Here is a 27,310-nt window from a genome sequence, read left to right as displayed (position 1 = left end):
GCATGCCCACCACACGCACAGACAAAAATGTACATTTTGCAGCAATCCTGTGTGAGCAACATTTACCCAGCAGCTGGTAACTCTTTTTACCTGTTCTGTTTAGCTGTTCTTTTTAGCTGCTCCTCAAAACCTCCTGTTTTTAGTGGGTTGGAAGACGGCAGCAGCCTGAGGGCCAGCAGAGCTCTGGGCACAGACACTGTTGTTACATACTGCCTGCATCTGACAGTCCTGTGCAGCCTGGTGATGAGGGCAGATGTGTCTCGGGGGCTGCTGTATCTCAGCAGAATCTCATTCCACCCCCTGCAATGGGCAGGGACTCCTTTCACTATCCCAGGTTGCTCCAAACCCTGTCCAACCTGGCCTCAAACACTTCCAGGAATGGGATAGCCACAGCTTCTCTGGGCAACCTGGGCCAGGGCATCACCACTTGAAGAAGAAAGCATTCCTTCCTAATAATGTCTTTCATGAGGGCCTTTGCAGATCACAGAATTGTTAGGTTTGAAAGGGCTCTCTGGAGATCGCCCGGTCTAACCCCTTGCCAAGGCAGAGTCACGTGGAGCAGGTGACACAAGAAGGTCCAGGTGAGGTCGGCATTTCTCCCTGGACAAGTCTGTCCCAGTGCTCTGCCACACTCACGTAAAGAAGTTCTTCCTCAAGTTGAGGTGGAACTTGTTGTGCTTTAGTTTATGGCCCTGAATGTCCTTCGTGAGGAGATTCCCCTCACGAAGCGCTCTCCCTTTCTCCCCGCTAACTCAGGCTTGACTCGGGGAGGGGCGGCAGCGACCTTCCCAACATGGCGGCCAAGCGCGACTCCCTCCTCCCCGCCCCTCAGCCGCTCTCAAGATGGCGGCGCGGAAGGGCCGGCGGCCGGCCCGGGTGCGCCTGCGCGGGCCCGAGTGCGGTGAAATTCCTGGCGGGGGGAGCAGGAGGTGGCGGCGCTGAGGGCTCGGAGCAGGAGGCGGAGGGCGGCTCGGAGCCACGGCCGCGCTGCCCTGCCCGGGACCCTGCGTGCTGTGGCGGCCGGCGCCGAGCCAGACCCCCGGCGGGCGCGGAGCGGACGGGCTGAGGGACGCTCGCCGCCGCCTCTTGCAGCGCCAGGAGCCGCGCCGTCCCCGCCGCCGCTGGGACTCCCTCCCCGGGCAGAGCGGGGGAGAATGACGGAGCTCCAGTCCGCCTTGCTACTGCGGAGACAACTAGCAGGTACCTGGGCTGGCGGCGGAGGAAGGAAGGGAGGGCGGCGGGTGATCCGCCGCGGGGGAGCAGCGGCCGGGCGGCCTCGGAGGGGCTGCGGCCCGCAGCGGGGGAAGGAAGGGGCGCCGGCTCGGGGAGGGGGCGGGCGGGAGTGTGTGTGTGTGTGTGAGGGGGAAGGGGAGATTACGGCCCCCCCTCGCCGTGCTGTGCCCAGCCGGGAGCCGAGGGAACTAGGCCGAGCGGGGGAGGGGGAGCCCGGCCGGCGATTGCTGCCAGGGGAGCCGGGGGAGGGGAGCGGGGCAGGCACGGCGGGGGAGCGTCCCCTCGGCTGCCCCCGTCCCGCCGGGGGAGCGCGGGGTGGCACCAGCCGCGCTCGTCGGCCCCCACCCCCACCACCCCCCCGGTGCCAAGCCTGGAGGACTCCTCGTCCCCTCCCCTTGCGGCCCCGTCTCCCTGGGGCGGGGGGAGAACCGAGCCGGAGCTCGTCCCGCAGCGCGGGGGATGCGGGATGATGTTTGGGGGTGTTTGTGAGGCGCTGGAAAGAAGGGGAGGAAGGAGGATTGTTCCCCCACCTCCCGACGAGGCACTCCGGGCCCAGGCTGACTCCCCGCACTCGCACCCTTTCCCGCGGGGACCTGCGGTGCCCTCGTCCCGCCTCCCCTCGCCGGCTCCCCCTCACCTCCCGTGCCCGGGAGGGGGAGGCCGCTGCCCCCTTTGTTGTCAGGAGAAGCGCCGGGGGCTCCGCAGGCACCGGCAGGGGGGAGAGGACCGGGCAGCAGCGGGGGGCGGCGGGTGGGACCGCTGCGGGGGGATCCGCGGGGAGGGGCGGGGGGGTCCGCCGGGGGCGAGAGGGCGGGACGGGCGCGGGGGAGGAGGAGTTGGGGACCGGGCTGGGGGACGGAGAGGGCCGGGGTGCTGGGCCCGAGCCGGCGGCGGAGGGGAGCGGGGTGGCAGCGGGGTGTCAGCCGGGCTCGGTGTCGCCGCGCCCCCTCCCTTTGTCCCCGGGCGGGCGGGCGGCCGAGCTGGCCCGGCCCGGCCCCGCCGAGGGGACCCGCATGCGCGGGGCCGCACAATGCGGCTCCATGTGTGCGCTGCCACACTTAAAGGGAAACGAGCCGGCAGCGCTCCCTTCCTCCCTCCCCCACTCGCACATGTTCGCCGCATCCTCTGCCTCTTGGGCCGGGATACGGCGGTCCACTCGAGGAAGCGCACGGGTCCGCCCGGTACCTTATGAGAATCGGGTCGCCTTTTTCGCCCCTTACGTAAAAACTGCTTCGTACCCAGATAAGGAAATGTGTGCTAGGTGTACCTAAACTCGGGCAATTACAGCGCTGGCTGGAGTTGGCCGACTAGCCATACAAAGGGACAGGGTCACTGAGTGGCACGGGAATTCCCGGAGGAAGATTTTGGCCCGAGACTTCAGTTAATGTCGTTGAAAGCCTAAAGGTGGAAAGCAGCATTGTTAGCAGTAAGGAGATGAGGTTGCATAACCGGGCATAGCAAGCTGGATGGTATGTTTCTGCATCTCCAGCACTGTTTTCTGGGTTTGGCTGATGACCAGTTTGAGAAACTTCAATATCGTTAATTACTAGCAGAGAGTGTTTTACCCCTTTAAGGTGAAGCTCTTTAAAAACAAAACAAAAAACCTAGTACCGTGGCTAAAAATCTCGTACTGTGGCCTTAGTCCTGAACATCAGCATGCACCTGTTAATGCCCTCCCTGGTAACTGCTGAAGTTATTAGTGACACTCAGTGAGGTGTCTGCACGTTCAGATAAGCTCATACCGCCTCAGTATGAGCTTAACTGCAGGAGCTGCAGACTGGATGTGACGTGAAGCTTCTCTCTCCTATATATGATCCCTTAAGGGAAACAATACTGTAGGATAGTTGCTCTCTCCCTTGATAAAAACAAGCATTTGGTAATCCAGAATAGTTGTTCAGCTGTCTGAAATTTCTCTTTTAATCTACTAGTTGTGCTCTGCAAAAGAAAGTTGAAAGTTTAGCTGAAGTTTCTTTTGATAGTAAGTATTCAGCTTTTGTGGTGTATTTTTTCTTTTTTTTTTCTTTTTTTTTTTTTTGTCTTGTGAAGTCTTAAGATGTTGTGTAAGCACAGACTGGTTGGATATGTAGGTAGATTTGTAGACTTCTGTCTAGATCTAGGTGTTAACTTCTGTTTAACTTTCTTCTCACTCTTTTCTTAAGGTTTCTCATGTACTGGTAAAAACTGGTGAGCTTTTCCAGTTGCCCCTGTTACTGATTCAGCTGTACTGACTGCAGCCATTTGCTTGAACCATGCAGCTATTGTGGGGGGATGGTGTTTTAAGTAATATCAATACCTGTGGTATCCCTTTACATGTATTAAAAGAAATTGAAACGGTATTAAAAGTGACTTTGAGCATGCATGAAGTGTGGTGAGCATTGAAGAAGAGCCTTGAACTCTTCAAAAATCCTACGTGGAATAACTGACCTGAGAAAATTATCACATATGGAAGAAACTATTTTCTATGTGACATCTGAACTGAGCTGGCACTGGACTGACACTGGTTTTTCTGGTGTCAGGCTGCTTGAAGTCACAGTGCAGAGACTGAGGTTCATGATCTTCCTTCCCTACTGCTGACTTATCTTCTTCCAAGTCTCAGCTGCTCCAATGTGTCCCTTTGTTTATACCCATACTGTTTTTTTTCTACCTCAAACCAAGAGTCACCACTGGTATTTGCCCTGGTGGGACTGATACTCAGTCTCTCTGCTCCCATTGCCTATATCCAGTGTGGTGAATTATGGGGTTGTACCTGGTAGTTGGGTTTTGGAGGACAGTAAACAGTTGATATGAGTCATGTGATCTAAGCTAGTTTAAATTGCTTTAGATCATTCACTTGTGCTTCAGTAATGACAAGAGATCTGAAGTTGAAGCAAGACATCCAGAAATGGAGGGAGGTTGAAGCGAGAATCTGAAACCTGTATAATGGTGGAGCAGTTGAGGAATATAGAAAGTCTTTAATGGTAAGACCCTGGATATCTCTTTTTGATGCTGAGAAGAAAAAACAATGGCAGGATGAGGGAGGAATGTTAAACAGTAGTTCTCAGAGTGGCTACCTGTTTGGTCCCCCATATGCTTTGGTTCTTAATTATGGGGAAAGAAGGTGTCTGACACAGAGCACTTTAATGAGCTGTTTTAATTCCTGAGTACTTTGTCAAAGTATAGGTCAGCCGATTAGGCTGCTGGTTGTCAGTGAGATGTAAAACAATGGGTCTTATCAAACAGAGCTAAACTTCAGAACACAACCTGAAGTAAGTTGCTCCAATAAGTGTATGAAGACAGGCTCCTATATTTTTTTTTTTCCTAAAGCAAGCTGGCTTGTAACTTGAGCAGGGAGCTGGTACCACAGCACCATGTACAGCATGCTTGTGTGCTTCAGTGGCATATTCTGGATGCTGATAGTGCTCTGAGAGAAGGGACATTCAATGACAGTCACAAAATACAACTTCAAGTTAGATGTGGGTTGTTTTTTTTTAATCTCCCAAATTCTGTGTGGCTTCACAGTGCCTTTGCTAATGAAATATTGAGCTGGATCCCCAGGGACTTAGTGTAGTAGCTGTTTTTATATTGACATGTGCTTGCCCCCATTTAGGCACAAGAACAATTCAAGGTAGTAAGAACTTCAGGTAGTTTTTATGGGTTTTGTTTTGGTTTTTTTAAGTGATAAGGAAGTGATGGGTTTGGATCTCTTAATACCAAAGCCATTTAAAAAGGGTAGTCTAACTAGAGCTGGAGGATCAGCAGTATCTATGGATATCTGTAAAACTAAATGCTGTTCCATCTCAAATCAACTTAATTGTAAGTTGTAGCAGCTTCTGGAAATATCTTAAAATTCAAACATATTTGTTCTTACTTTTTTTTTTTTTCTTAAGGAGAGGGGCACTTTGTGGGTTGGTAACAATGTGAAATAGAAGCCATGACCTGTCCATTTCTTCCAGGCAAGGTGCAGGAAAAACTAAAAGGAAAAAAAAGTGCCTCTGAACTTAAAAAAAAAAAAAAAAGTCTTCAGCAAGTACGTAGATTGGTGTAGCACTGGGTTAGCAGAGTTCACCCCCCAGGGGAGCTGGTGGAGGATAAACTGTTCTTTTTACAGCCCCAAAACTTTATGTTCTTTAAAAGGAGATGGAGACAACAGGGTGTAAAACTTCTCTTCCAGTCTCCAGAGCTGTCAAGCCCAAAGGTTTTACAGACTGAAGTATTTCTCTGAATACTTTTATTTCATCTTTCTGCCAAATTCTTGCTTACACAGAGACTTTAGAGTAGGCAGACATGTCTAGTTCAACCAGCAGAATCACATAGGGAGGATGCAGTTAAATCAGTAGCGCACAGTGGAACTAGAAGTGCGAGTTCTCTTTAACATAAACATGGAGCATTGGAAATGGGAATAACCATGCCTTTGTTGGCTGATGTTGTGCTAGGTTGTAAATAATCTCCAATTTAGGATACAGAAAAAGTCACACTAATGCTTTTCTTAAACATGAGAAACATGGCATTATTTCAGTTTAAAGTGTATGCAGCTTCTATTTCAAAGCAGAAATGTCTAATTAAAAATTAACAAGTTGGAAAACTGTATTAAATACTTAATGTTACAGTAGAACAATTTTTACTTTCTTCTGTGGAAGAATCTTGCCATGTAATGTTGAGCTAGTTGAATTTTTGGCAATTAGATAGGACTTACTTTCTAAAAAATCTGTTTGAATAGTAAATGGAGATGGAATTGTGGAGTGAAGATAGCTTAATACATCAAAGCTGAGATGTGTATTTCTGGGGTGGCTGGTGTATAAGAAACCTTTGTTTACAGTTGAGCACTGGCTTACAGTAAGTTTGTCTATAAGATATTTGAGTGGCACTGATGTAAAGTATTAATTTGGTACTAGATTCCGTGTTACCTCCATTGTGAAGGTCTGTTCATATGGACAGTAATATTCTGTATTATCCCCAACAATTAAGACTCCAAGGTTCTGCAGATGTCAAACTTAGCATCTGAAGTGCTCCTGAAATTAAAAGCAGCCTTGCATATTTTTTTTAGAAGATTCTTTCATGTTTTTAGATAACCATCAATTTTTTGGTCTGATGCTTTTTTGGGGTACTTAGGTACAGCATGTGTGTAGCACTCTCCTTAATCCCCTGGCAGTGTAGGGCCCTGTTTCAGCAAATGAGATAATCCCGTTTCTTGTGAGGTTGTGCTGACAGAAATTATCAAAGCTCCCTTGCTCAAGATGGCTTTATAGACAATATCATTGCTAAAACGCAGATCTTGCTCAGACTCCAGTCACTACAACAGCACAAGCAGCCTGAATTTCTGTTGCACTGTAAATAACATGATAAATGTGACTAATGGCAAACTTTGCCTGCTACGTGTTAGTTTTCCAAATGCTTCTCTTGCAGAAATTATCTGAACTTTGCATCTTCAAAGAAAAGAATATTTATAACAGCAGCCACCAGCAAAATTTCAGGGGTGCTGGCAGTTTTGGAAAGTGAGGTTTAGCTAAACCTCAGAATGGAAGGGCTTGATGACTCAACCAGTTGCTTGAACAGGATGAAGCAATAAGCTGCTTCATAAACTTACTATAGCTGCCTCATCAAGGAGTCACTGCCTTGGCTCTGCCTAAGTCAGCTTACTAATCTTTCAGGGAAAGAACCAAACTTACCATGAACTCTGAGTTCTTTTCCTTCTCTGCTTGCCCCAAACAAGGCATTGTAAGTTACACCAAAGTAAGGGCATATCAGGATCTGGCAGTAGAGTGATTTATTCCTGTTTTGTTGGAGAATAGTGCAATGGGAGAATGTTGCTGGAGATCCTCTGAGAGGAGCACAATTAATACCATTTGAGAAAATATTTTCATCAGAAGAATTCCTGCTTTGTTGATAAGAGCTTCATTTGGAGATGTTAAATCATGCAAAACCAACTAAGATGTCTTGCCTTGTGTGATTGATACTGATTCCAATCCAGTATTGGGGTTACTTGCTCCAGAATTGCTAACTAAGGATTTGTTGATTTGCTATATATGTGTTTTTTTTGTTTAAGATAAACTGATGTAGAGTGAATGGTCTTCAGGTGAAACCATGTGTAATTAGAACTGATTCTGCTCTGACTTTTCTTTATGCTATTGAGGTTTCTTTTAATGCAGGGCAGACTTGGAACAATATCTGCATATTCAACTAACATAGGATTACTTGGTCCCTTCTGTGGTTGGTACAAGTTGGTTTTTAGTTCCCTCAAAGCCCTATGTTAAACATTTTGGAAATAAATGACCTTTGTAGATGAAACCTGTTTGCCTTAAATAGGCATTCTGCTAAATTCTCTTCCTGTAGTGTGTTTAATCAACCTCTGTTTTGATCTAAAATACACCAAACAGTTTGTTCCCAGCATAGAGATGGGGTTCTAATGAAGTGGAACTGAACTGAAAGATGGCTGCTGTTCTGAAATCAAGAACTAACCAAATACTAAAATGAGTGTGCAGACTTGGGTGCCTGGAAAAAGGAGAGCAGGTGGCTTCCGTGAGGAAGAGGACATGTGACTCCTGAAACTCTCCTGTCCACTTTTTGTTCCAGTGCATGGGAATGGAATCAGGGCAACATTTCACATGCAGGCCTTTGCTCTCACCAAGCTGTGCCTGCTCTGTGCTTCAGTTTTCAGTGGTGTGTGGATATCTGTCAGTGTCTGGTCTTGGTGAGATCTTTCACTTACGGCCTCTAGCAGGCTTGAGCTTTAGGCCACCGTGCAAGTGTAAATGTTCATATTTACTTTTCTTTCCTACTCTCAAGTTCAAGGCGTGTCAGCTGGAGCAGAGATCAGATATCCAGACCTTGTAAGAACACTAAGTATAGCAATCTAATTGAAATAGGGTTCCATAAAAATTACTTTCCTGGACAGAAATGTTAGCAGGTTTTGCCCAGGTTTAGAATAATAGTAAAGACTTTTGGTAGAAATCCTCCGTCAAGGTTTTCACATACAGTCTCTGTGTGGATTGTTAAGGGAAACCTATTTCTGTGCTGTCATCACACACCTCATAGGTCGAGCTGGCTGTTTTTTTAGCTAGCTGGCGTTTGGTGCTGATCCAGAAGATGGTGCTGTCAAGAGTCATTTAAAGGAATGTCTTAAAACAATTCTGAATAACAATGTGGCTCAAGTTAGGGTATGCAAACCTGTTATTCATATTATAAGCAGGAGAGAAAACAAGCTGAAAAATTGTCCTTGACTTGCACAAGAACTTACGCGTATGACAAGGAAAGCTACTGATGAACTCCTCAGATGTTAACGTCTCCGTGTGGCATAGGCATGCCATAAAGACTTTTCAGTGGATTTCTAATGGTGTTCTGTTCTTGTCTGTGAACCATATACATCCTAGAATCCTTGGCTCTGTGCAGCAGTGCTGTTTCATGACTAACGTCTGTATGACTGCTCAGAAGATACTTGGATGGAATTTTTTTTCTTAGCTTTAGTCTGTTGGTAATTTGCAAATAACTTGCAAGAAGTTAATGAACTTCTCCTGTCCATGAAAAACTCAGCTACATTAATGGTGCCTAGAATGGCACAATTTGGTCTTCCCGAATTCCAGCAGTTGCATGCAGTAAGCATCTGAAACTCCTTTGTAGGTGAGAGAAATAAGTGTGTGTAGAGTGTGATTCATCTGACCTGTTTTCAACAACTGCTTTGGGATAATTATGGTGTCTCCGAAACTACTTAGCCTGATAAGATGTCTTGAATGCTGCTGAGGGTGACCATCTCAAGTACAGACAGATGCAGATGGCCATTGAATGCTTGTCTAACTCTTAAGAGTGGAAACAGGCATCAAACATGGAGGACAAAGCGGAGGTGGCATTTCTGTTACACTGAGTGTGAGAGATGAATGTGGCCCTGTGCTGCAGTTGACTCGATGGGCAAAGCACTGAATATTCCCTGGTGACATAATTGCTTCCTTTTACATGTGGGTTTCAGAATCAGGGTTCTTCCAATTCTTTTTACTGTCCTTGTTTTTCCCTTCCTCGTAACACTTCCTCTCAAAATTCAGAACTTACTGGGGATGATTTTGTTGTGGTCTTTTAGCCGACCTTATTCAACCTCCATTTTAACCTGGGTGGTATAACGGTGCTGGATTCTGGTCTGATGGGATACACAGCATGCTTCTAGCAGTCTAGTCAAAGAAGGCTCTTCAGGAAACATTTTATCTTGATTTCTACCAAAATCACGTGACTGATAGTGATTTGAACATATATTCTTGAACTTACTGCTGAGAACCTTAATTCTGGAAGCATAACTTTCAAAACTTCAGACAATACTATGACATTTAAAGGTTTTCATCAGATGAGTATGTTTTGTATTTCCAGTGATTTGGACAGGAAAGTAATTTGAACACCATGTTTGTTTTCAAAGAAAATATTTGTGGGCTTAGTAGGCACAATGTGGTCTACAGTAACTTAAGTTACTGAGTTTAGATATTTGCTTAATGGCAAATGCGTTGAGGGAGGGGGAAACAGACCTTCCTTCTGTAGTGTGGGATGTTGGGAAAGGACTGGTTTGAGTTTGTGTACACAGAAGGGTCCATGTATGAAGAGTGCTGCAGAAAGGAAATGCCTCAAAATAGGTTGTGACTGTTCTTGCCTGTCTTTAGGACTCTCAGGTGAAACGGTGCGCAGGAACAGACTGTGGGCTGGGTAAACTGGGTTGCTGGTAATCTGTGCTCTAGTTGAGACTGTCTAAGAGCTGGTTTTGAGACCCATGAGAGAGAAATCTAAAGGAGCATTGACAATGTCTACTGGTGCCCACCTCCATGGGTTTAAGGGATTACAGGGAACTCCTTAAGAACCAAGTCAGTACCAAAGATCTGCAAGCTCCTGGTTGGTGTGTTAAGACTCAGTTTTCCACTAAATAACTAACCTGAACTTCCAATTGTCTGTCTCCAGGTATGCCGAGATTCCTATGACTGTGGAGCTACAGAATATACAGAATCAAGAAACTCAATTTTTAGCTTAATTCTAGAATAAAGTGACACCTTACTCATAAAAGAGTTCCAATCTCTATTTACTCAAGTTTCTCTGGTACCTTAATCCTCATACCTGTAGTGTCAGTTCTAGGAACTTTGGGCTAGTGCTGCTCTCTACTTGTTTGCAAAGCTGAACTGTGGCCATGGCTAGGAATTTGACTGGGAATAAAACCAAAAATCAAACAAGAAACCTCCAGCCTTGTCCTCTGTCCTTTCAAAATCTGCTTCAATGTGCAAATCTATGGAAGACTTCACAGGTATAGCTGAGGAGATGGCAACTGAAGCAGTATGCGAAGGTGCGCAGCACTGCACTGAGATGCAACTTGCCTGTTAATGCTAGTTGTGCAAGCTTTCTTACATATTTTCTGAACTCAGAGAATTTGATTTGTAGAAGTCTGAAATGCTTCCCTTATTAAGAGAGAGTGATTTGTGGAGCACTGGAAATTAGTTAGTTGCCAGGCTAAAGTCAAATCTAAAGCTGCTACTGAAATGGTTGGTAGAATCTCTGCTTAAGACAGGTTTGTCTTTACCACTTTAGTCTCCCTTCAAAATAATTTCAATGTCCTTCAGAGACTTAATCTGTTCTGTCTTAAATGTTGTCTATTTGTTACTCCCACAGTGGCTATCAGGAGCGTGTGCATATTTTGTGCTACGTTTTGTCTGAACTTCTTGGATGAGCTTGTGAGCAAGACAGAACATGATGAAAGCAGATAGTATGGAGAGCTTGGGAAATACATCTCCACATAGAGATCATGTTACTTTGTCATAATCTCAGCCTGAGTTCTCTAAAAGGCGAGATTCTACAGCAGGGTCTATGGGCAACCAAGTTTTGGAAATTGTAACTGGCCTTAGTGAAGTAATAGGACTATACAGAAGTCACAGGGTGGGGTACAGAAAGAAGAGTCTAAAATGAGGATTTTCGGTGTGAACAGCTGTTAGAATCTCCTGAACTAGTTCTGAGCCTCACAAAAAGCAACGAAGACAACATGAGCTTAAGGTGCAGCAGATATAAAGTGCTGATATGGCCTGCTTGCTCTGAGAGCTGTGTAAGCCAGCTAGATGGTTTATCCAGAAGCCTTAGCTGGGACTTGGGCTCCCTAGTCTCTGTTTTTGTGCTGTACTCTATCCACTGGCTGCACAAAACTCCAACACTGTGTAACTTACAAAAAAGGCTGCTGTTAAAAAATACTGGAGTTCATATTTTTGAAAGCTTTGTACTGTAATGGAGCTTTAAATACTCAGAGTTCATATGCAGTGGCTGGCTGAGTGAGACGTCAGGCTGAAAAGTTTGGATGCCGTAAATAGCTGTTCCATGGAACTATGGGGCTCATTCTGCTTAGTCATTTTTGTTGATGCTGTTTTGCTTTGGGATTGGTGAAGTCTCTTGGCTTATATAAAGGCAGTTTCAGTGAGTGTGGGAACATCGGTAGCTTGATGTAAACTAAACACTGAAACTGGAAGTGCAGCCTATGGTACTGTGTTGGCTCAAGTTTAAGGCAGTGGTAATTTAGTTCTGTTTTAGTAAGAGCTAAAGGGACAGACAGTGTGGCAGATCATGTGAAAAGGGAGACATGGGGCTTTAAAGTCTGTTCTTGATTTAAACAACTCCACTGGATTATGGGCCTTTAGTCTTCCTCACCTCCCAAATCAGGTATTGGATTTAATCCCAGGTTCAGGACTGGGATTAGAGGAACTGAATGTCTAATTTATAAGCAGACACTGGATTCCGTTCCAAGTATGTTGCTGCCTGGCAGCTGTCCAGGTGTGTGCTGCTTTGGCTGTCAGCTGCTGCTTGGTTTGCAAAGGGCTCTGCCTGAAACTGCTTCTAGACTGAGTGTAAGAATGTTTCGGGGTTTTTTTTTTCTTTTACTGGGTAGAAAAATGCCTATTATATTAAATAATCAGAAATGCAAAAAATGTTGTCAAAAATACTAAACCACAGATTGTAATATATAGTAGTTGCAAGTAAGTGGCATTTAGTTAGGCATGGACATGATGGAAATATATTAATGTACTCATTTATGTTTAAAAAGTACAGCATATCTTTAGCTGAACAAGAAATCTGAAAGTAAAGCTGTTGGAAAAATAATGTGGAAGGATCCAGTTCTTTGTAGGTGTCTGGCTCCTCTGCTTTTCCAGGACCTGTAGGGCAGTTCTTCATCAGGGCTTTGTAGAGGACCTGCACTAAGAGTTTGTTCCCCTCTCCCTACCTGGAGAAGGGAACTGAATCCTTTGCTTTATCCACATGTTTGTCTAGGGAAGCTCCTGTTCAGGCTGCAAGCAGTTCGGTGCTGTGGTTGGTGGGGACTGACAGGCGCAGGGAGCAGGTGTCCCCTGCTCTGGGTGCAGTGTCAGTGTCGCTCGGTCGCTGGGCAGTGACACCAGCCTGGCACCAGCCCTGTGCCACTGAGCCCTGTGTTTGTGTGTATTCCTTTTGTGCCCTGCCTGCATCGCTATTCCTCTGGGATTCTGGTGCATGGATTTCGGTGCATGGATTTCACTACTGTGTGAGGCTCAACTAGTGAAGAGAGAGGCAAGAGACAGGTGGTATTACCAGTTAACTTTTCTGATGCACAGCACTGACTATATCCAGGGAAAAAAACAAAGCCAAACAAACCTTGGGCCTCTGCGTTGTCAAGTTTTAATGAGTAGCAGCTATTGGCTATCCATGGTAAAGCAGCCAAGGATGATGCTTTTCATATCTCAGTGCAGAACTTTCCTGAGACTTCCTTTTTTGTCTGCCTACCAGCCATGTTGTTTAGTTTAGCATAAATAATCTGGATGGAAAAGCTCATTTTTAAGTTGTTGGTAATTCTGCATACCTCTTGTGGAGAAGGTGTATGAGCTTATGTTCACTGTTTTTCCTCAGAGTATTTCTGCAATCAGCAGCTGTTTCAGCTGTGCTTCAATATTGCTGTCATGGAAGGAAAATAACCTTTTCACAAGCAGACACTGATGCCACCTCTTGTAAAAGAAGTAGTGTGTGCATTACGTTTATAGGCAACGTCCACTAAGCAAACTGTTTAAACTGAAAATTTTTGTTAATGATTTATCCCTTTCATACAGTTTACAGATGTTCCACTTTAAAGGAGTTGGCATCCAGGACTCTTACTCCTTCTCTCAAATTCTCTTGCAATATAGTGGTACATGGTCCTAGGTGTGAGTCGGAGTGTAAGCGCTGTCTTTCTTTGGGAATAAATACACGAAAAATGTTTTGAACTACTTGGGGATAAAGTTGTTTGATGCTGAGACAGATGTAGAAGGAAATTGAAACGGCACACATTAAGAAATAGAGAACAAAATGTGTATATTGGCTTCGGAAATAGTGTGGCGTATTTAAATAGAGAGAAACATTCTGAATTTTTTCAATCTTAAGTTCTGTTAGTCTTTAAAGTCTTATCAGTGAGCAGTGATAACTTGCAAACAATAAAGAAGCTAAATGTGAGCAGTTTGAGTTACAGCAGTTCACACAAAATTCACACAAATCCTTTTTTCTCAGCGGAAATGCAGAAATGATGGGACTTGTGTTTCACAGGCTTAAATTTATGTTGGAAAGTCTTAGGTGAGATACTCAAACCTAGTGTTTGCATTCTGACTTCTGTAGTTACTATGGTGGATATTCTGTATTACAGTACCGATAATATCCGAAAGGGTGGTGTAAGTGTCCTGAGCAGAGATGGCTTTTTTCATAAGCAATAGGCAATTTTTAAAATGAAATCCTGTGTGAAAAAGCAGGTTATATTCAACTACTGATGTGGTGGAACCTTTAATAGACCATGCTGAAGAAATTTTTGTATTAAGGAGGTAAGGGACTGGTGAAGCGCTCTCTTAATGTGAGATGCTCACCAAGCTATCTGTCCTTTCAGCTAAAATTAAATAGTTACTCTGGCTTGTGCAACTGTTTCCACTAAGTTTCATAGATGCCAGAGTCTGAAAACTGATTTGCTTGGAGGAGGCATGGCCATGCTGTAGCTTTTGGGTTTGAAGTTGGCATCTTGGTTAGAGAGCCTGTGACATTGCCTTTTTTTTTTTCAGGCGTTGTCTGGAAAAAACGTGGTTGGGCTCAATACCCAAATCTTTGTCCTGCACCTTTGGGACTGGGTGGCTGACCTCACCTCCTGATTACACCCCTCTGAGTAGCTCCTAGGAAAACCCCTTCCAATATATGTTCCTTGGGATTTTAGAATTGTGTTATCTTTGTGGATAAGTTTGACTAAATTAGCAATGACCAAAACTGATATTCCTGCTATCTCCCTCTTCAGGACCTTGATCTCTCATGTGAACTGAGGGCTTTGTTTTCCCCATGTGGAGTTGGACTCCTCTGTGTAGGGTTTGAATTGATTCTTCTTGCCTTTTTCAACCACACTTTAAATAGTTCAGAACTTAACTAGCCACCAGTGATTGCAAGCTTATGGGCAAATCAGTTTGAACTTACTGGCAGCTTTTTCTCCAGAAAGATACAAGGTTCTCACTTGAAGTTCCACTGCATGTACCTGAGGGCATTATAAGGCCCTCTGAACTTAAGTCTGTGTAATGCTAAGAAAACAACACAAAGTACAGCTTTTGGGTTTAAAAAATGGGAATATATAGACAAACTGTGCTGTGGAACAGAACAATGAGAGCTGCATGGTGTCTGACAGGTTGTAAAATAAATATGGGGGTTTTTTTCCCCAATAACTACCATTCTTAATTTAATCTGGAAATTACTGACCAATTGAAAGAATAACTTTTTTCCCCCCCCTTCCCATATTCTAAGTACCCAAGATCTATCAGGATTTTGTCTGTACTGTTGGAAATGCTGGATGAAGAATTTGAATTTGGCATAAATATGGCATTTAATGTAATTTCTGACCTTAAGCTGTCAGTTAACAGATGTTCTTACCTTCCTACTCTCACCACTGGATTATAGGCAAAACTCATTTGAAGTGTTTAATTCCAAATCTTACAGGTCTTTTTCCTGGAGCAGGCTGAAAACAGAAGTTCAGTGGAGTCTAGACCTAGCTGTGACTTGTGTGTAGCTATTTCCAGAGAAGCCTCTATCTTGCAATAACTGTATGAAGTAGCCTATACACTTAGAATGCTGTATTGCTTATCACTGAAGGAAAAAACTGTGAAGTAAAAGGAGGAAATAAAAACACACAACCCCATACCAGAACAGCATAGCAGCTTATCTTCTATGTTTTCTTCTACTAGTTCAAAGTATAGTAAATCATTATCTCCATAATTTACTGGCACAGGTCTCAAATGCTTTCAGATTGTGGAAAAAAAAATCATTTAAATGAAGTAGAATGTTACTTTAAAATAAAAACATTGTGTGACTTTGGTCTGCTGTTAACGTTTTCTAGAGTTAAAGGCAGACTCTAGTTTAAAATGACTCATTGGGGTTCTTGGAAAGCTTTTTTATTATTAGAAAGCCTGTTTCCTGACTTGAGCACTCATTGGTATCTAGTTTAGGAGACCATGTCCCATAGTTGTGTGTTGTTCTGGCCCTTCTGGTCATGGTGTACTCAGAGAGTTTTAGGGTCAGACATGGTCCCAGCACTGGCAGAAGTGTTTGCAGTGGGGGAGCTGAGGGTACTCACCCAGGCCATAAGTCCATAAGCAAGCACTAAATGTCACGGGGTTTTTTGGTCATGTATGGACACACGAGCGAAACCAGCAAGTGTGTATTATAAACACTTAAAGTTACTCTTAATTTTTTTTTTCCCTTCACAGAGCTCAACAAAAATCCAGTGGAAGGCTTTTCAGCGGGCTTAATAGATGACAATGATCTTTATCGATGGGAAGTCCTTATTATTGGTCCTCCAGATACACTATAGTAAGTACTGATACTTATACAGAAACTTAAGTGAACTCGGATTTACTAGTTCTAGTTTGCTCCTAGTGAATAGAAGCTAACCAAAACCTTTGTGCTAAATTAGGTAGTGCTCTTCTGTTGCTAGCAGAATATGTGTAAATAGCTGGATTTGCTATGTAGAAGTTCTAAAATGCTTTGCTCCCCTGGGAAAAGGCAACACTGATCTCTTTGTACTTGTATGGAAAAGAAAGAATAGGTACACCTAGAGGCGGCTTCTGTTTTCTTTCACATGTAAGTAGGGTAGATAAAATCCACTATTTGCTGTTGCTGCTGGGAGGCTGTAGTTTAGCTGATAGTGCTGTGCTAAACCATTACAACTTCATGTTTGTGATGGTAGGAAAATATTCAACTCAAGCGGGATGTAGGGATGTAGTTGGAGGAAGCCGAAGCAGTCCATAGAATTAGCTTCAAATCCTGTCAGTTTGAGATGGGGGAACTTCCAAGTGTCACCTGGAGTACTTCGGGGTGATCATCTACTCCAGTTTCTGGGAAAAGGTTCTATGCTCAGGAGAGGTCAGTTTGAAGTGTACTCCTGAACATGAACTCTGTTATCTTCTTTAAGATGTTGCAGTAGTAAATTACTGATACAAAAAGCCTGGTGACATTTACTTGAGGTCAGTTTTGGTTGCAGCATGAAGTTGTGTATGTCTGTCGGCAGACTTTGAATAAGTACTTAAACCCAGCAATCAAATTGCTTGGCTTTTCCTCAAGCTCACTACACTGTGGTTCTCATGTTTTGCATGAGATGTTTCCTCCAGCTTCTCTTGACCTTTTCTGAACAGTCTTGTTGGTTCTGTTATATTCTCATGGCTATTTTATAAATACTGTCAGTAAAGAAATGCTGCCTCTAATTGTTCATCATCTTAGGTGTTAAAAGTTGTAGTAGTGGTTTTTTTGCTCCACTTTTATAGGGTCCTGTACCAGTTTGGCCAAGTTTAGAAATATATCCTCTGAGAGAAGGCAGGTTATAACCACCCCTCCCCCACCAGGTTCGGGAAAAAAACCTTCTTCCTCGAAGGAAAGTGAAAGAGATAAAAACTATTTATTTAACAAACACATGGGAAAAGGATAATACTGCTAAATAATAAAACCTCTCACTGTGGAGAAAAACCTGGGAAAGTGTTAGAGTCCTCCCTTTGGTCTTCCTCCTCCTTGGAACTGGGACTTGGCCCAGGGCCAGGCCCTCTGTGCTCTGTGGAAAGTCCTCCTGATGTGTTCTGATATTGAAGCAGTCCAGCAGAAAAAGGGAAAAAAATCTGAAATTCCAGAGAAAAAAAACAAAAGTTCAACTCTCCATCTCTCTCTGGAGAAAAAGAAGCTGAAAAACTGGCCGAAAGCTGGTTGGAAAACAAAACTGCTTCCTCTCACTCCTGCCGCTGCTGTTAGAAGCCAGAGGAGTCTGTGTCTCTGTGTCCTCGAAACATGAAAACAAAGCTGCAAAACTGCTTTGAAGAAGTTTTGCTCAGTTTCTCCTTCCCCCCTCTCAGGCTCAGTTTAAAGGCATAGAAAGGCATGTATATGGGCAGTGATATGGGATGCAACATAAAGTCACCTCAAGACAGGTCCCAAGCTTTTTTTGAGGCTTTTTAGATAAGAAACTCTCTTCTGTTCCAGTCCCCAGTTGCTGTTTTTTCAGGGTAATATTACACTGAATCCTTCTTCCCTGGGCTGTTTGATAAGGATGGTCTTGCATAATAGTTTAAGTTAGCCAACTGTCAAGCTTCAGTCTCATTCCTGGTCCCACTTCATTTATTCTGAGTTTACTTGAAAATACTTTAGACATAGTGCATTAGTCTACTGAGAGAAACCCTTTTATCAGGAATATTGCTAAAAATGGCATTGATCTCCCTTAATTGACAGCTGTATTTCATTAACTGATTTCTAATGTATATCCAGTTTAAAAGTTTTATTTATATGCAGTTGATATGGGGCAACCAGGGATGCCCTGCAGTCTAGTAGCTTTAGGATCTGCTTCTTTAAAAAGGGAAAGAAGGACTTTCTCAGTTACAAAGAAAGGGTTTGACCAGTTTGGGGCTCTCAACAAATCAACAAATGCAGTCTATCTCTCCTTTGTTGACATTATGGATGTTAAAATTCTGGACTTCTTACCTTTCCTGGGATGAAGGATTCTTTGGAAACTGCCTGCCTTTTCTAAAACTTGTGAAAAATGAGTGCCGTGGGTTCAGATCCCCTCAGCTGCTTCAAAGAGCCAAGTTACTTAAATGCAGTGCTTTTTGAGGTTGGTTTTTTGTTTGTTTGTTTGGGGGGTTTTTTTGAGACAGTTGCTGTAACTGCACACCTTTGGTTAGTGGTGGTAAAACATGTTATTTTCTCAGTAGCCGGTGCACTTCAGAGATTCCTACTCCTTTACAAATACAGGAAAAATATTGCACTGAGCAGTTTTCTACAGCAATTCTTTTGTCCGAGTGGCTGCTGAGGAGTAGCTTGCCACACTGTGCAACTCCTGCCATCTTCTTTAGAGGTTTATGTTCCTCTTTTTGTTCTGCCTTTGCAATTCCAAATTTTGTTACAACCTTCAGTTAGAGGAAATGACAGTAGCAGGACAAATGTTGTATTATTGACATTAGCAAAGTATTCCATCTGTAAACCTTTCCATCTAATACAGGCCTTCACATTTTTCAAAAGGGACTATTCCTGGCTTATAACTCCACATAAAACCTGGATGTCTCTTGTTTATTGTTGTTTTCCAGTTGAGTGGGTAACTAATGTAGAACACCTCACTGTCATGCCTGAGTCCCTTTAACTTAGTGTTGGAAAGGTAGCATTGGAAGTCTTTTTACATTTAATGCTGTAGACACAGGCAGGGCTTTCTGCAGTTTTTCCCTGGGGCTCACTGCTGCAGACTGAGACCACAAAATTAGGACTGAGGTCTCTAACAGAGGAAAATGGGTGTCTTCTGGGCTGGACATGAGAAAGGCAGTTATTGGCAATACCTTTTTTTTTCCTGTTAATAAATTTACTGGGAGGGAAAAAATGTAAGTTGTGATTCCAGATGGGAAATTCCTTGGCAGTTTTTTGATTATTTTTTTTTTTCCCTGTGGTTTTTCCCCTCTGGAATATCATCCTAGTTCTAAAAAAAATCATGTTGGAGAACTGGCAGTATCTTGTGAAAGGATCTTCTCAATGTAGAAATGCTTTACATTGCATATGGAAGTGTTGGTACTGTTAATTACCAACATGATGTTGTGTGAGGTGTAAACTTAGAGGTTTTGATACATCAATAAGTTCTGATCTTCAGCTTAAGCTTACAAGAAACTCTACTAAGATATTTTTGATTCCCCAGTGAAGGTGGTGTTTTCAAGGCTCATCTTACTTTTCCAAAAGACTACCCACTGAGGCCGCCAAAAATGAAATTCATCACAGAAATCTGGCATCCGAATGGTAAGAAATGTCAAAGTTTCAATTTCTTTTTGCAGTTCAGAACTAAAATGCAGGGAAGACAAATAGATACATTTCTGTTCATGTTAGAAATATGAAACCCTGCTTTTACTTTGCCATCCTCACTTAATAGAGAACTAATAACAATGGCAGAGTTTTTAATAGTGCTGCTCTGAGAGCATAAAATACTCTTATTTTCAGAAGCTAGTCGGAGTAGGTTCTTGCATTCTTGGTAATTGTTAAAGGATTTTTTCTTCATTTGTTTTCCTAAGTGCAAAATTCTAGTCTGAGGAGAAACTTGAGTTCTATAGCTGCCTTTTGTTATACCTTCAAATATTTCGTCTTGCTGTTACTGACTTGGCAGTTCAGTATAGAAGGCCCAAGGTTGTCCTCATCTAGTGAAGCATGAAAAGAAATCTTTCAGTTCCTCCAAAGGAGACTTCTCCTAATGTCTCATTTACTTACAGGCTGTTGGAGATTAGATGGGAAGATAAAATAAAATGGAAGGTGGTTTTACTGGGAAAGAGAAATGCTCTTCAGCTTCAGAAACTGTAGATGTTGAAAGGTGGGAGGAGACAGTGCTCCCATCAAAAGGACAGGGAATATTTTAATGCTGTGTCAGTTTCAGCTCTGGAAATATCAGAGTACTTGTCAGGATCTTTCTAATTCCAGCAGTTTAAATTATATTTCAGTATGTTCCAGTAATATCCAGCTGCTGCTGTTGCTGTGGAAAAAACTCACTCTCTAGTTTGCTGAACTTAACAGAAAAAACTGTAGTGGAAGCCTGTCTAAATAAATAGTCTTGAGAGTTGCAGCATGATGCTAGACTGAGTCCTTCCTCCCCATGTACCCTCTCTGTCAGGAGTTCAGGCACATTCAGACTTCCACCAAGCCCTGTTTATTACAGTTTAAGTTCTGCAATAGTTAATTACTTTCCTTCTTTATGAAGTGTTTTCACTAACGTGTTTCAGACTAGCTGGAATGAAGATGAACAGTTCCATGACTGTCCTGAAGAAATGCCAGCATGTTGTTCATTACTGAAATATGCCTTGTTCTATTTTGTAGTTGACAAGAACGGCGATGTCTGCATTTCAATTCTTCATGAGCCTGGAGAAGACAAATATGGCTATGAAAAACCTGAGGAACGCTGGCTTCCCATTCACACAGTGGAAACTATAATGATTAGTGTTATTTCTATGCTGGCAGATCCCAATGGTGATTCTCCCGCTAATGTTGATGCAGCGGTAAGACTTTCCTTGGTCTGCCAATTGTCTTCAATGTAGAAACCTTGCCATGGAGTTCTGTTTCTAGTTTAGCAGACAGTAACTTTGGGAAGAACCTTTTCTATCACAGGCTAAAACTACCTTTTTATTGGGAAAAGCAGTGATGATGTCAGACAGAACTACTAATTACCCTTGGGAACTTTTTTCACCTCTCTAGAACAGTCTTCTTGTCCCATGGATTAGAGCAGTAGGTTTGACTGTGTAGGTCTGTGCTCTGAGAAGGTGCTCAAAGCCTTCACTGGGCATCTGGCCTTCAACTCAGCAGGAAGGGTTGTCCCAGACTAGTCTGAGTGGCTGAGGAGTGAGGAAGAATGGTCTGATTTATAGTCAAAGACCAGGGTGAATCTGCAGGCATAAGTGAGATGCAAGCGTTTGCAGCACAGTGTTCTGGAGCATGGCCTGTGCTGTGTGCATGTGTGAACACAGCTATCAGCTCTCTTGAAGAGCTGTGTTTAGAGCAGACTAACAGTTAAGCTGAGAACTGTTTGTGGTGGGGAGAGGAAAGAAGTCTCAGTTCTGGAAGGGCGTAGGGGAACAGACTCCAGGCCCCACTCATCTGACGTACACTAACGTGCTGTTGAATTGCACACGGACATTGTTGTCCTCTCACAGAAGACATGTTCTAGCTCTTTTAACTGTGGGAGTGAGGCAAAAGGAGATGGGAATTGTGAGATGCAGAGTTTTGTAAAGGAATGTTAACCTGCTCTGTTAGCCGAGCTATGCCTTCCCAAAGCGGGTGAAGTTTAGTAGTTTCCTGGAGCCTTTGATTTACTATGTTGTGAGTATTTTCAAAGGCGGTTGAGTTCTGCTGAAAAATCATCATGGGAACAGACTCATGTGGAACAAATTTAATGGAAAAAAGACAGAAAACAAGTAAAGTTGTAGTGAACAATTTCCTCATTCAACCTTTTTAAGTATTGGACCTCCCCTTTTTTGTGTCATTTTATTGGTGGAAACAGACACCCAGGAAACATGGACATTTCCTGCTGGCAAACCTGAGAGCACCGAGAGGAGCAAGTAATTAATGAAATGCTAAAAGTGCAATTAGAATTCCTCAGTTCACAAACTCATGTATGTTGAATGTAGTTGGCCTAACCCTGGAGAAAGCACATGCTTTTAGCTGTGCTTGTCACCTTCCTGACATCAGACTTTTTGTATTTTGCCCCACTCTGACACCTACTTCAGGAGTGGGGTTTTTATTTTTTTCCTTAGGAAAGTTAGACACAAAATGAATTTGCCTTAGGGTAAAGGTCAAAAATGAAAACAGCTTTTTCTAGCCCAGCATGAAAGAACAAGAAAATCCAAATTTGCCTGTGAAGATAGTAGTGAGTCATCACTTTGGATGCTAGAGACTATATTTCTGACTGTGGCATGACATGTTTCAAGGAACTTTTAAAGTGCTGCTTGAGCAGTTGGCTTCTCCTGTTGGATCAGAGACCTCTTCATATTAGCAAAAACATACTGATCAGGGTAATGAAGAATCAGCAGCTCCTGTGTTTACTACAGCAATAAAATTTGGCAGTACCTATAAGATACTTTGTCTGCTGTCATTAATTTCTGCTTTTAAGTGAGTCTAGTGAATAAGGTGTTACAGGCAGTTCACAGAATTATAGGAGCAGGGGCTAGCTTTCTGGAAAAATGAACTATGCGTGTTGGAGTACTGTCTCTTGGAGTGGGAGAAAAATGAGGATCAGGAACCTGAACATACATTTTGAAAAAGCAAATAGAACAGTTCATGACCTAAAATTACATATTTGGAGATTCAGCTGTCAAATAGGAAACTTTGTTTGCTACTGAAATCTGAACAATTCATAGAACTGCAAATATAAAGAGTAGAAACCAAAACTAAGACTCTGAAGCTCCGAGGGCACAAATTCAATGCTTTTCTTGGCCTTAAGCCATCTTGTGTAAGCTGTCCTGTGTCCCAATCCAAGGAACCAAATGTTTGCTGCATGAATTGCTGAAAAAGAACAAATTAATTAGTAGCCTTATTTGTGCTTTCATAGGAGACTTAAGACATGCTGGGCTCTCCAGTGTGCTGATTGTTGAAGTGATCTTGGAGGTGATGAATGTTAGGGTATGCCATTTTTCACTCAAGTGTACTACAACCTTCACTCCAAGTGGGGGTGAAAAGGTGTTGTATGCTAGATTGCATCAGGTAAAACAATGTGGGGGTTTTTAACCCCTTCCCTCACCCCTGCAGTAAGAATATATTGCTTATATCAGAAACTAAGAACTTTAGAACTTCATGAAATGAGGGGTTCTTTGTATTTTCCCCACTACTTCTGACTGGAAGGTAGTACCCAGCATGTCAGTTCACACGATGCTCCTGTGCTTTCATCTGAGCTCATTGTGAGCACGGCACAAAACAACCTGGCTGCACTTTTTCATGTAGGTTTTTGTGATACCTTGATGTGTGCATCTCTGGGTTCAGACTACCCTCTTACCTATCTTCCTGCTTATCTTTTTCTTTGCTCTTCATCTCTGCAGTTCTGAAATCAGATCCCTGTCACAGACACCAGCCCTGTAGATGAGCTGAGTATTCTCCTAAGGTCTTTCTCACAGAGCCAATATATCTTATAGCCATATCTAACTAGGAAGTGTTTGCTTTTGAAGGACACTGCTGTCCCTCTTCTGGATACTGTGACTTCTGTAGTTCTGTCCTGGAGTGTCCTGGCTAGATTGAAAGGAACTAAAACTGTCCTAAAAAAAAAAAAAATAGAGTAACTACTGGCTCCACAGTACCTGTGTACCTTTTTCACCGCTGCAGTTAAAGACATTAACACATAACAGCTTGTGGTCTACAGGTTGAGTTTGCTGCTACTTTGCAGGCTGAAGCAAATAGATTTTAGCACAGTGTGAAATACTGGTAAGCCACCAGGCTAGTCTTGGAGTATGCCTAAAATCCAGGGGGAAAATTACATCCTCACTGTCTTGTGAGCAGCGGGCACAGAAACCCAGAGCAAACTTTCAAAAGTCCTGAATATCTCAGATTTTCAGTGAGTATCTCAATGATTGTAAGCAAATATAGGTGTTGACTAGATGGCTAATGTCTGAAAACATAAACACCAAGAGTCTTCCTAGAGCTTGTACACTGTTGCAGGACTGACATCTGAAAGCTGTCTATTCAATTACAGAAAGAATGGAGAGAAGACAGAAATGGAGAATTTAAAAGAAAAGTTGCCCGCTGTGTAAGAAAAAGCCAAGAAACTGCTTTTGAGTGACACTTATTCAGCAGCTAGTAGCTTCACTTTTTTCAGGGTAAGTATCCTTCTCAAGACAAGTCAGTTACCTGAGTTGAGGATTTCCTGCTTAAGTGTTGCTGAACTATTTTTTTTTGCGCCCCTCAAAAGCAAAAGAAACACGCAAACCTTTCTTCTCAGCTGCATGATCTCAGTGGAGCTCTTTGGCTGTATATAGTACTAAAGACTAAAATAATTTAAGTGCACTAGACAGCCCGTTCTGCCAAAATTGGGGAACTTCTCTTGTATTCTTGCATTTTATGCTGTTCAGAAGTTGAACTTCTCTTTATCAGAATTCATCCTGCTTTATTAATGGCACTTAAAGGTTACTTGGAGCTCTGATAGAAGGGGGTGATAATTCTTTGAGATTCATTATTTTGAAGAACACTTGCTAGAATCTTAAAAGCATCTTAAAAGTCTTGTTATCTCAGGAGTTGCAGATTATCTTGCAGATGTTGGTGGCATGTTGCACTTACGTATTAAATGAGACTTCAGTGAGGTTGTCAGGAACCACTGAGAAGGGTTTGCTTCAGGTATCTATGGGAGTTTTCATAGAAAGTCTCCTGGCACAGCAGAAAGCATCAAGTTAAGATATTACCCGTCAATAATATCAGGAAAGGTGGTGTTCTCTTCAGCAGCCCAGAAAACATTTTTAGTGAGGAAGGCTTGGGAATAACGTCATAAAAACAGCTGTGTTCTGCTTGGAAACTGAACTGTGGCATATCTGAGAGCTTGGACAAGTTTTGACCTGAGAGTAGCTGACGTGATATTTGCGTTTTATGCCACCTTGTTAAAGAGCTTCTGACTCAAGATACTTAACTCTAATTTACACAATCCCATCTCAGTTTTAATGGGACCTTTTTTTTTTTTAATAGCCTCTCATAGAAAGCTCTGTATTAAAGCAGGGCTCTTAAATCCCTGGCCTTTGGTCACTTTATCTTGGGTATGCCAAGGGAAAACTTCGTCCATGAGCTAATAATTTCCTGCTCTTGCTTTTCAAAGCAAAACAGAGCTTCATGTTGAAGCTGCCTTTTCTTAATAGTTGGTTTGGCAAATAAACTGCTCTGATCCATTTGGCTAGAAAACTCCAAATGCATATTTACTGGTTATCTACAGCATACATAATTCACAGGGACAGAAATATGGCACTGTATGTAGTTCAGAGGGGTTGTGCTGACTGAACCAGAGCAGCATACTACATTCTTCTGCTAGGTAGTTTTTTTTCATCACAGTTGTACAGGAGAGAGTTCCTTTCTTACCCTTTTGTTAGCACTGGGGGGGTTGGGGGAAGGCTCCATCTGTGACAAATTCGTTCTGCAGTCTCTCTTTGCAGAAATGCTTTGATTGAAAGGAACTTTTTCCAGTACAGATTAAGCATGAAAAATGCTTAATATTGATCAAAAGACTAAGCAAAGGAACAGAAGGTCTTGTACAACTGCCTATAACTGGAGTGCAAGAATTGTTAATGCAGCTGACTCTTTTTTTCCTGTCTTGGAGAAAGGGAGTAACTGTGAGTAACACTCCAGAGTATCCTTAACTAACCTCAGCTCTGTTGCCATGTTGAACTTAGCTATAGTGAAACAATGCTCTTGACAAATATTTTAAGTAATTGGCTGTGTTGCTTTTTTGGAAGGCGAAAGCTTTTCTAAGTCCTGGTGACTCCTCCCAAGTGAGCGATGGGCAGGGAATTGGATGAGAAGGGGCCACAGCTGGTTTCAAACCAGCCCAGTGTGATTGGGGGCTGTGGTGTCAGTGCTTGCTGAGCACTGCTGTGCCATTTGTACCTACCATTCACAGTAAGTAATGCACAGACTTTTCAGTGATAAATCTGCAGTGTTTAGCCCTATGTGTGAATAATCAAAGCTTTACACACTATGCACTCCACAAGCAACATGAGTAATAGGAGCCAGAAAGTCTGATAATTGAGCTTGGATACACATGCGGTGTGCTGAACTAACTCCAGTCTTTCTCAGGTGATGAGTTTGGATTTATCCATCTTCTGTCCAGAGGTATGTGAAGTTCTTGAACAAGTAATAGTTATTTCTTAAGCTTGAAAAAGTAATTAACATATTGAAAATAATTGAGGGTGAGGAGGGGTTTTATTTTAATACCTGTGATTTCTTTGCAGGTCTCCAATTGAGAAACATGGCACTGTTTTTTTTCCTGCACTCTACCCACCTATTGCTGGACTTCTGTTGTTACAAGTTGGCAAACACTGGCTGGAACTGGGCTGCAATAAAACATGCCAGTTATCAATGCTGACAAGAGCCTAACAAGTGCCAACACAAGATGATTACGCATTTTGAAATCTAATGAACTGCTTTAACCTTCAGGAAGAATTGTAAAGATGTGTACATAGCACAACATGATCCGGATAATATATATACTGTTCATGTACATCCACAAATACACATTGTACCAAATAATGCTGTCTGTAGTTAGGGATAGAATTGTGTAAATTCTAAAGATTTTAGCAGGTTTTTTCTCTCCCTATTCATTGTTTCCTGAGTTAAAAAAAAACAACAACAACTTGTGAAGCATGTCAAAACCAATTAGGATACTAAGTTGGTTTTTTGGTTTTGGTTTTTTTTCCTCCCAGTTTAAATTTCCTTTGACCCACTGAGGCTTAATTAAAATTTCTTGCTTATTGAAGTTTAGTATCTCTTTTTTTGGTTTTTGGAAATGTGCTCCCTTTTATTTCCCCCATCAAAACTTAAAATTTTCCTAATTAAACCCTGAAAGGATTTGCTATCAATTACTTGTGTCTTCTTTTATGATGACCTTTGTAGTCTCAAAGGTGCTTTTTTTCCCCTCCCACCCCTTTTTTAAACCCAATTACTCATCCTTCTTGAATTGGGTATAGCAATAAAACTGGCCATGGAGCACCCCTGAGCAGCCTGATGGATTTTTTAACTTCCAAGGACTTGAGTGCTTTCACTTGGAAGTTTGGTTGACTTAAGTTAGTCCAAGATAGGAATGAGCTGCTTCTTATGGGTGAAATTTTTGGTTTGCCTTTTTCATTGCCTGTTTGTGGGGTGGGGTGTGTGTGGGGGAGGCTTGTTTTTTCTCAAGGTTGAGTTCAAGCATGCACATCTGTAGGCTTTCAAATGACTAACTTCTGGGTTTGGTATCAAAAATAGTTTCTCTCCTTTACTCTCTTCTGTGGCCCTTCATCTGCTTTGCCTTCTACTTCAGAGTTTTCCTCACCTAATGTACAAAGAAAATTGCGATGTATATTTTCATGTAATTTGATTTTTGGAATTCTGTCACCTTCTGTAGTGAGTTCTTCCAAAATATAATTTTTTCCAATAATAA

The 27,310-nt window shown here is 42.8% G+C and overlaps 1 protein-coding gene across 3 annotated transcripts; it reads left to right on the top strand.

Annotated features, from left to right (window-relative positions):
• Window positions 1-896: 896 nt before the first annotated feature.
• UBE2G1 (ubiquitin conjugating enzyme E2 G1) lies at window positions 897-27,310 on the top strand. Of its 3 annotated transcripts, XR_004243981.1 has the most exons (7): window positions 897-1,200; window positions 15,930-16,032; window positions 19,376-19,473; window positions 20,536-20,714; window positions 23,891-24,014; window positions 25,969-26,004; window positions 26,124-27,310. XR_004243981.1 is itself a non-coding variant. In XM_032130034.1 (6 exons), exons 1-5 carry the CDS (start codon window positions 1,155-1,157, stop codon window positions 23,975-23,977), a joined length of 513 nt encoding a protein of 170 aa, XP_031985925.1. In that variant the 5' UTR covers window positions 899-1,154; the 3' UTR covers window positions 23,978-24,014; window positions 26,124-27,310. The 3 variants fall into 3 exon arrangements, 2 of the variants coding, with proteins under 2 accessions (XP_031985925.1, XP_031985926.1); XM_032130034.1 differs by lacking the exon at window positions 25,969-26,004 and having other exon boundaries at window positions 899-1,200; XM_032130035.1 differs by lacking the exons at window positions 897-1,200; window positions 25,969-26,004 and having other exon boundaries at window positions 19,381-19,473.

The sequence above is a fragment of the Corvus moneduloides genome, chromosome 20 (assembly GCF_009650955.1).
Source record: "Corvus moneduloides isolate bCorMon1 chromosome 20, bCorMon1.pri, whole genome shotgun sequence".
NCBI lineage: Eukaryota > Metazoa > Chordata > Aves > Passeriformes > Corvidae > Corvus > Corvus moneduloides.
The sequence above is the reverse complement of the archived record's forward strand: the minus strand, read 5'-3'. Positions and strand labels throughout refer to the sequence as shown.

What these genes read in the sequence shown, in the direction of transcription:
- UBE2G1 (XM_032130034.1), top strand. Translation starts at nt 1,155, where the DNA reads ATGACGGAGCTCCAGTCCGCCTTGCTACTGCGGAGACAACTAGCAG. An exon ending in ACTGCGGAGACAACTAGCAG is followed by an intron (nt 1,201 to 15,929) that starts GTACCTGGGCTG and finishes TTCCCTTCACAG; the next exon opens with AGCTCAACAAAAATCCAGTG. An exon ending in AGAAATCTGGCATCCGAATG is followed by an intron (nt 19,474 to 20,535) that starts GTAAGAAATGTC and finishes TCTATTTTGTAG; the next exon opens with TTGACAAGAACGGCGATGTC.